Raw genomic sequence first — 10,492 nt, forward strand, 5'->3', positions numbered from 1 at the left:
GTGATGTTCCAGAACAGCATCAACATCTGAGGTTTGTCTCTCGCATAAATCACCTTTCCGTATCGGCGACAAACACCAAACATGATTGCCAAATGATTATATGAGATGTGGAACAATTACTCACACAACGCATCTATTTATAACACAAAAATTGCATTTTATGAGGAATCTCCAATTGAATTGGCGCCTCCTCCTAAACCCTACACAGGGGCGCCATTTGGATTGGCGTCTCCATTCAATTTTTAAGAGGAGACTCCAATTCAATTGTCGACTTCTCCTAAAAGTGGGATAGTTTAGAATTTTTTTTAAACCAGAGGTATTTTGGGAATTTCCTTTAAAAAATGGGTTATTTTTGTAAAAAATCCTAAAATATATACGTTTGATTCAGCTTGTATCGATTTAAAAAAAAATCCAAAATTCAACCCGAATTGAATGATTTAAAAAAAATGATATTTAAAAACGTCCAATTAAATTTAATTTTAACAATTTTTAATTTTTTAAAAAATTGCTTTACAATTTTTATTTAAATCTGTTCAGATTTTAACACCTACTCGGCGGCAATGAGTCTCTATTTACATCTTGATTTCCTTTAAAATTTGTTTATTTTGTAAGTACTCTCATTTTTGGATAAAGAGTGTAATATATCAAACGACGTTCATTTATAGCAACAAATTTTGTAACATCTTAAATAGGTTGATCAATCATTTCCCTTATATTTATATCACACCAACTTGTATCATTCCTAGTTTCTTTACTTGTTTTGAATTGGTCTCATTTCCTTTTATTATATTATATAATACATATACGCATACGTGTAAAATTCCAAGTTGTTTACAATCACAATCACACAAAACCACACCATAGCTTAAACCAAAACTATTTCAACCTCTATAGTACCCACCACATTTATCATTCACTCCACTCCACACTCCCTCTTGTCATCTCCGAAAAACATGGAACAAATTCATGTCCCTTTAGAAAACGAAATTCAACTAACCACTTCCATTTCTTCTTCTTCCTCTTCCTCCATTGAAGATAACAACAAAACCAAACCCAAAGGTGATGGAAAACACCCTTTATATCGTGGAGTTCGAATGCGTCATTGGGGTAAATGGGTTTCGGAAATTCGAGAGCCCAAGAAAAAATCCAGAATCTGGCTCGGCACTTTCCCGACTCCAGAAATGGCGGCCCGAGCACACGACGTTGCGGCCCAAGCCATCAAAGGTAGTTCGGCTTACCTTAACTTCCCCGAATTAGCTGACCAACTTCCACGCCCGGCTACTAATTCTCCTAAGGATATTCAAGCCGCCGCCGCAAAAGCAGCTTCTATGGAGGCCCAAGACTTAAAAGGATTGTTAACTGAGGAGGATGACACGTTTTATGACCTCCCTGATCTGTTACTCGATTCAAATAAGAATTCAAGTGAGCTTCATTACTCTTCTATCTCTGAGCCGTGGCTCCTGGCTGGAGCTGAACATCCAAGCTCGGGCTTTGGGATGGATGAGCCTTTCCCGTGGGAGTCATACTAATTTTGTTAAAGGATAAGTTATTTACTCATGTTATAGTTTTACCATGTATATTAAAATAATTATAATAAGATAATATATTTTTTAAATTAAATTTATTATCTTTTTCTGTGATGTTACTATTGATTGTTATTACTGTATCAACTTTTTTTCTAAATAATTAACTAGGGGTTATTGGTAAAAATAAATTAATATAATATTAAACTTTGAATGAATTACATAACAAATTCTTAATTTTTTAAAAAGTTATTCTTAATATTATCAAAATAAATAAATTATTTTACTAGTTTGTAAAGAATGTAACAGTATTCAATGTGTTTCTGTTAATAAAACAGTAGCAATCTGTTACTTATTTCAAACTTATTTTTAAATAGTAAATCATTTTCAATACTTTTAGAGTGTTCAATAAAAACATGAACTGTGTGTGTTGTGATACTTTTTATGGGCTTTGGTATATTCCTCTGAACTCATTTTGTATTCATATATATATAAAAAATAATAAATAATTGTGTTTATACATTTAAAAATGATACATGCATTTAATTTTTTATATTTTATATAAGAATTATACTGTTGGCCTAAATTGGTTATCTCTCCATCAATATTATTTAAGGATAACAATTAGACTCATCTCTAATGGATATCTAAAAATTATTTATAACTAATAAAATATAAATTATAAAATAAATATAAATTTGGACACGCGTAATTATCCATTAAAATAAGTGAATATAAATAATGATACAGATACAAACATTGATATTATATATATATATATATATATATATATATATATATATATATATATATATATATATATAATATATATATATATATATATATATATATATATATATATATATATATATATATATATATATATATTTATTTATTTATTATTTGTTCTTAATTTAACATGAACATTTTTAAATTTTTTAATGTTATTGAAAAAAAATTAAATAATATGATAGATTCTATATAATTAATTGTTTTTTATTATAAATATGAATAAATAAGTATGAGCACGGATATTAAATACTTATAAGATACGACGGATATAAATTATAGGTAATGTTTTAATTCAACAAGTTTACGAAGTATTATACTTCATCCATCTTATTAAAAATGTTTTATTTAAATTCTATTTAATTTTTAAAATAATTAAATATATTAATTTTAATATTAGAATTCATATTATTTATTAGATATTAATATTAATTATAAATAATAAAATAAATAAATAAGTATTAGAAGTTATAATAAATATTATATTAATATTATAAAATAATAATAATATTTTAAAAACTAAAAAATATAAATAATCTATTTTTCTTAAGACGGTTAGGGAGAGAGAATATATTAATGATGAGCAAGTAAAGATGAATCCCCCCTCATTTGAAATTTTGACATCAGAGTGAGATTTGGCATCTTCCATAGATATGGTCCATTAATGAGAGAAACATCTTATAATAATCCAAATTACGTTTTTATTTTCATAGTCAAACTATACTTCACTCATCTCTGACAATGAAAACTACACAATGTACATATATTTTTTATTTGTCTTAATTAGTCTACACATAAATATATGGAGTAGAGATATTTTTTATTTAACTGAGTGACGGAGTCTTTTAATTTAATGTTAAATTTTATTTTAATCTTTTATCTAATAATACTATATATTAGTTTTTTAATAACACTTTTGTTAGTCTAGTTGATTTTTTTTTTAAAATTTTGTAAAAATACTTTAATTTCTTTATACTTGACATGACAACAAGATAATAGTAAAAAACCTGAATATATATATATATATATATATATATATATATATATATATATATATATATATATATATATATATATATATATATATATATATATATATATATATATATATATAATTAAATGTAGAATGGAATCAAAAGTCATGAAACCTCGCCGATAACTTTCTGTTTTGCTTTCGTGATTGCACTGAAACAACATACCAAAATTGTAAATCCACCATAAATCCCAAAAAGATTATTTTGGATAATCTAAATGATAAAACCATCAAGAAGAAAAGCAACAACCACCAGAAATCAAATATTGTAATAAAAGAGATGGTTTGTGTTGTGGGTGAGGGTTTGTGTTTAAAATCTATCCAATTATACTGTAAATTCTAGAAAAAAATAAATCTAGTTTAGAGAAAGAGATTAACAAAAAAACATGGTTAAAAGTTTACGATAAAGATCATGAGATGAAAGAAAGAAAAGCTAGAAAATGTTGAATCGTAAAAAGAAGAGCGCGTAAGGTTATTGTTCCTCCTCGATTTCAACTTTGATAATGCAAATTATAGTTGATTCTGGCGGTGAAGAACTTTGATTTCGTCACAGGGACAACAAAGAAGAATCATCAATAACAAAAAGAGAAGTTTATGTGAATCGAATTCAAGATATATTGGATGTGTTTATTCAAGGGGGATTAGAGAGATAACTTAAGGTTTTTAAGATTTGAGGAAATGAAGGGTTGTGGTGGGGGAAGAAGGAGAAGAGAGACGACTAGGGTTTTTGAGAAGAGAAAAGAATATTTCTTGGAAAAAAGTGATGATATAAGAATAAAACGTAGATAAAATCATGCTTAATAAACTATGTAGTGTTATATTTGTAAAAGGTCTCGCCTAGAGCGATGTCCTTAGACTGCCTTATAGAAGGCGATGATAGAGTGTCCCTCAAAGGGAGGTATCACCTCTCCCTGTGGTCTCCCATCTCCCATACGTAGGAAATGTGAGATAAGACTCTTATTGGACAGAGAGAAAGTCAAAGTCATTAATTGACCCACGACTCTCTTGAAAATATGGATTAAACCGTCCACCATTGATCGAGGTGGTGGTGACCATTTCCAAGAAAAACCTATACCCTATAGGTCTCTCTAAATACATATCCCCTCAATTGGAGAAAGGGAGATCCCAATCAATAGACCCTAAAGAGCACAAAGTTCACTACAGTCTCAACACACGTCTATCATCCACTATATGCTTATTAACAAACATCATCGATCATCATTAGTACCTCTCACCTCACGTGAGCAGATCACCTAAATTACCTCAAACCACCACCATACAGAGCTCCTCACCGTCATGGGAAAGTCCTAACCACCATACTATGTCTACTAAGACCTCTGATTTTCCCTGCCCTTGCAGGGGGTACATGCACACTTGTGTTTTTTGACAAGTACAGTGGCACGCACCGTAGGTACCCGGTAACACTAACCTAGGCCACACTCATACTCTAATCCATTTCATCTTCCCATTAAAGATGGCCGATAAAACCAAAATTTATAACACAAACACCATCATTGGAGGTTTTGCCGGTGGAGGTCACTTTAGATCTTCTCCGAGGAGGACGCCCTTGGTATCCACCCTCAAGATGATGATCCTATGGTCATTAGTGTCCAACAGGGAAACTAGGACATCAAACACGTTCTAATAGACCCTGACAGCTTTGTTGACGTCCTATTTTGGGACGCCTTCCAGAAACTTCAACTCAACCTAAGCGGCATAAAAACGTTTAGTGGTTCTTTGACGTGGTTATCAGGAGAACATGTGGAAATAATAAGCCACATAACCCTAAAAATTACATGTGACGAGGAAACTAACGTTAGGACGATCGACGCCAGCTACCTCATTCTAGATGCCCTATCACCTTACAACATCATCCTTGGGCGACCGACTATCAACGCTCTGGGAGAAGTGGTATCTGTAACACCCTTCTAAAATACCCCAAATATTTAATTAAAATAGCAATATATCAATCAGAGTAATTATGCAATTAAGGGTGTCACACAATCATTTCACACCATTCACCAAATAACTGTCATGCTCTTTTATTAATTCAAAACATAAAGCATTTGCACAATACGCAGCGGATAGAAATCAAATCAATCATGCAAAACATGTAACACATTACATGTAAAATTATTCAACAAAGTAAAACATCCCGTCCCGATGTTACATCTATCAGAGCATGACCCTCTAAGGAGACTACACTAGACTCCAAGCACTAACTTCTACTCAATCACTGCTCGTTACCTGAAAACATAGTTGAAAGGGTGAGTTCCTCAATCGATATAATAAGCATTATAAAATATCATGTAATGCTAAGTAAATAACACATTAATCACCCAAATCATATCACACATTCAGTAACGGCACATCAACTCAAATATCATACTCAATACCAACACAATTCATACTCATACTCAATGCCAACACAAACACACGTATAATATTGGAATACATCCATTCATATTATACGCCATACATACATTATGCAATGAGACTCTATGCATGCGGTACCGACTATTCGTGAACATATAGTTCACCTCACCGATCAAATCCAGATACGGCTACCAAGCCCACTAGTCCCACTCATTTGAGACCTAGTGACTCACTCACTAATTCCTCACCATGGGAATTAGCTACCACCCCAAGGGCTATGCTATGCACGCTAATCACCTAGCATGCAAACATCAACAACAATCTACAATGATTTACTCACTAATTCCTCACCATGGGAATTAGCTACCACCATAAAGGCCACAATATGCATGCTAATTCACCTAGCAATGCAACATCATCAACAACAATCCACGATGGACATATGCTCACACTCTAAGCCATAAAACAGTCCATTCACCAACACATGCATAATATATACATTCACAACATTATGCCTACCATCATACATCATCAACACATGTATCAAAACATCATATCATGTCAAATAATTAATCACAGTATTAGCACACTCTACTAATACCTATACTGCTCAAAACAGCGGGAATTAATCCCTATTACATCACAGGCCAATATAGGCCAACCATCAAATAAGTACACAACATTTAAATACCAATTTTTCCACTTTTCAACAGTGTTAACCGGTTAACGCCCTGGGTTAACCGGTTAACGCAACACAGAACACGCTTTCTGGCAAAACTCAACAGTGTTAACCGGTTAACGCCCTGGGTTAACCGGTTAACGCAGATAGAACAGCAATATTTTCACAACTCACAACAGTGTTAACCGGTTAACGCCCTGGGTTAACCGGTTAACGCAAGCAAAACAGCAATACTTCACAATTCCTAACAGTGTTAACCGGTTAACACCCTGGGTTAACCGGTTAACGCAAGACAGAAAGCTGTTCCTGCGCTAACACGAAGCAGAATGCAGAATTCTCCGCATTTTCCGCCGTTGAAGGACTTCCGGACCTCCGATTCCAATTCCGTAAAAAGCTACACTCTCGGAAAATCACTACCTATCCAATTACAGATTCAATTACAGCTTTAACATAGTTTATTCATCACAATTTTTTCAGCACTCATCATCCCAATTAGGGTCAATCAACGGTTTATCACTACCCATTACATGTTAACCCATAATACCCATTAAACGACGATAAACCCCCCTTACCTGAGTTAATCCGGCGAATCTTTAATCTTCAAGCTCTTCTCTTCTCCAACCTTCTTCCTCTTGCTCTGCCTCTTTGCCCTTTTCCTCTTTTCAGCCGCCTCTCTGTTTTCACGTGAAAACTCTTTTTACCAAAATGGAACTCTTTTTCCTTATTTCCAACTTATATATATATTTTCCAATAATTATTATTCCAATAATAATAATAATAATAATCCAATAATTCCAATTATTTAATTAAATTAATAAATATAATATTAACTTAAATTAAATAATTATCTTGTTTTAATCGGGGTGTTACAACTCTCCCCCACTAAAAGAGTTTTCGTCCTCGAAAACATACCTCAAGCGAATAACTCTGGATAGGACTCCTTCATCTGACTCTCAAGTTCCCAAGTCACATTGCCACCTGCTGGTCCTCCCCAAGCTACCTTCACCAAGGCAATCTCTTTACCCCGCAACTGCTTCAACTCTCGATCCTCGATCCTCATAGGTGATGTTTCAACAGTCAGGTTATCTCTCACCTGTACATCATCTACTTGGACAACATGCGACGGATCAGGAATGTACCTCCTCAACTGAGACACATGAAAAACCTCATGCAAATTCGCAAGTGACGGCGGTAAAGCGATACGATAGGCTACCTCCCCTATCCTCTCCAAAATCTGATAAGGACCAATAAATCGAGGTGTCAACTTCTTCGACTTCAAAGCTCGACCAACCCCAGTTATCGGAGTGACACGAAGAAACACATGATCTCCCTCTTGGAACTCAAGTGACTTCCTCCTCTTGTCGTGATAACTCTTCTGACGACTCTGAGCAATTCTCATCTTCTCCTGAATCATCTTAATCTTTTCCGTAGTTTGTTGAACAATCTCCGGTCCAACCACAGCACTCTCACCGGACTCATACCAACATAAAGGTGTCCGACATCTCCTACCATACAAAGCTTCAAACGGTGCCATACCAATGCTCGAATGAAAACTATTGTTGTAGGTAAACTCAATCAAAGGTAAATAACAATCCCAAGTACCTCCCTTTTCCAAAACACAAGCCCTCAAAAGGTCCTCTAATGACTGAATCGTCCTCTCAGTCTGACCATCAGTCTGCGGATGATATGCAGAACTCAATCTCAGCTTAGTTCCCAAAGCCCTCTGCAAACCTTCCCAAAACTTCGATGTAAATCTAGGATCTCTGTCCGAAACAATACTCGACGGAATACCATGCAAACTTACGATCTTCTCAATAACGGATAATCCATTCTGATCGGAATGAAATGAGCCGATTTTGTCAATCTGTCTACAATCACCCAAATAGCTTCAAAATTCTTACTTGTCTTCGGTAAACCAGAAACAAAATCCATACTGATACTATCCCACTTCCACTCGGGAATAGCCAACGGTTGCATTAGCCCAGACGGCTTCTGATGCTCAATCTTCGACTTCTGACAAGTCAAACAGGAATAAACAAAACTTGCAATTTCTCTTTTCATTCCCGGCCACCAAAATAACTTTTTCAAATCATGATACATCTTCGTAGCTCCAGGATGAATACTCAGGCCACTACGATGTCCTTCCTCAAGAATACTCTTCTTAAGTTCGGCAACATCCGGAATACACACCCGATTACCAAATTTCAAAACACCATTCTCATCAACTCTGAATTCACCACCTTGACCTTGATTCACTAGAGTCATCTTATCAACCAAAAGCACATCGGATTTCTGACTCTCTCTAATCTCATCCAGAATACCACTCGTTAACTTCAACATGCCCAATTTAACACTATTGTGAGTACTCTCACACACCAAACTCAAGTCTCTAAACTGCTCAATTAAATCCAATTCCTTAACCATTAACATAGACATATGCAATGATTTCCGACTCAATGCATCAGCCACTACGTTTGCTTTACCCGGATGGTAATTCAAACCAAAGTCATAATCCTTCAGAAACTCTAACCATCTTCTCTGTCTCATATTCAGCTCTTTCTGATCAAACAAATACTTTAAACTTTTATGGTCACTGAAAACCTCAAATCTTGACCCATACAAGTAATGCCTCCATAACTTCAGAACAAATACAACAGCTGCCAACTCTAAATCGTGTGTCAGATAGTTCCTCTCATGAACCCTCAGTTGTCTTGAGGCATAAGCTATAACCTGCTTATTCTGCATCAACACACCACCCAAACCCAACAATGAAGCATCACAGTAAACCTCAAATGATTCCGACGAACTCGGTAATATCAGAATAGGAGCAGTAGTTAACCTTCTCTTTAACTCTTGGAAACCTTCTTCACATTTTGAGTCCCAAACAAACGCTTGCCCCTTTCTAGTCAACATCGTCAATGGTAACGCCAACTTAGAAAATCCCTCAATGAACTTCCTATAGTAACCAGCCAACCCAAGAAAACTCCTTATCTCAGAAACTGACTTCGGAGCTTCCCACTTAGATACCGCTTCTATCTTAGAAGGATCAACAGCAACACCACCTCTTGAAATCACATGACCAAGAAAACTAACCTCTTCTAACCAAAATTCACATTTAGAGAGTTTAGCAAATAACTTCTTCTCTCGTAGAACTCCTAAAACCACTCTCAAATGTTCAGCATGCTCTTCTTCAGATTTCGAATACACCAAAATATCATCAATAAACACCACAACAAACTGATCTAGGTACGGATGGAAAATCCTATTCATATACTCCATAAATACTCCAGGCGCATTAGTCACACCAAAAGGCATTACAGAATACTCATAATGTCCATACCTTGTCCTGAAGGCAGTCTTCTGAATATCCTCAGTTTTCACACGTATCTGATGATATCCCGACCTCAAATCTATTTTGCTGAACACACTCGCACCAACTAACTGATCCATCAAATCATCAATCCTCGGCAAAGGATACCGATTCTTGATCGTCACTTTATTCAGTTGCCTGTAGTCCACACACAGCCTCATAGTACCTTCTTTCTTCTTAACCAATAACACTGGTGCACCCCACGGTGACACACTCGGACGAATAAATTTCTTATCCAACAGATCTTCCAACTGACTCTTCAATTCAGTTAATTCAACAGCAGACATACGGTACGGAGCCATCGACATCGGCCTAGTACCAGGTACCAAATCAATCGAGAACTCAACTTCACGTTCTGGTGGTAATTCATTCACTTCTTCAGGAAACACATCAGGAAAATCACACACCACGGCTAGATCGCAAATCGCCAGTTTATCTTTAGCCTCCAAAGTCGCTAACAGCATAAACAACTCTGCCCCATCTGCTACTTCCTCATTCACCTGCCTTGCTGATAGAAACAAACTCTTTCCTTCCTCAATCTCAGGAAAGATCACAGTCTTATCAAAGCAGTTGATATAAACTCGGTTACACACCAACCAGTTCATACCCAGAATAACATCAATCTGCACTAGTGGAAGACACACTAGGTCCATCCCAAAGTCTCTACCAAAAATACTCAAAGGACAATTTAAACAAACTGAAGTAGTAGTTACTGAACCCTT

General features: G+C 35.2%; 1 protein-coding gene across 1 annotated transcript; it reads left to right on the plus strand.

Moving 5' to 3' along the window:
- Positions 1-891: 891 nt before the first annotated feature.
- Positions 892-1,645, plus strand: LOC127121563 (ethylene-responsive transcription factor ERF039). Its single transcript, XM_051052032.1, has one exon. The coding sequence runs from the start codon at positions 954-956 to the stop codon at positions 1,527-1,529; it is 576 nt and encodes a 191-aa protein (XP_050907989.1). The 5' UTR covers positions 892-953; the 3' UTR covers positions 1,530-1,645.
- Positions 1,646-10,492: the final 8,847 nt, after the last annotated feature.

Source organism: Lathyrus oleraceus, chromosome 2 (genome assembly GCF_024323335.1).
Source record: "Lathyrus oleraceus cultivar Zhongwan6 chromosome 2, CAAS_Psat_ZW6_1.0, whole genome shotgun sequence".
Taxonomy (NCBI): domain Eukaryota; kingdom Viridiplantae; phylum Streptophyta; class Magnoliopsida; order Fabales; family Fabaceae; genus Lathyrus; species Lathyrus oleraceus.

Bases quoted from the DNA above. Each gene is read 5' to 3' on its own strand.
- LOC127121563 (XM_051052032.1), top strand. From the start codon at position 954: ATGGAACAAATTCATGTCCCTTTAGAAAACGAAATTCAACTAACCACT.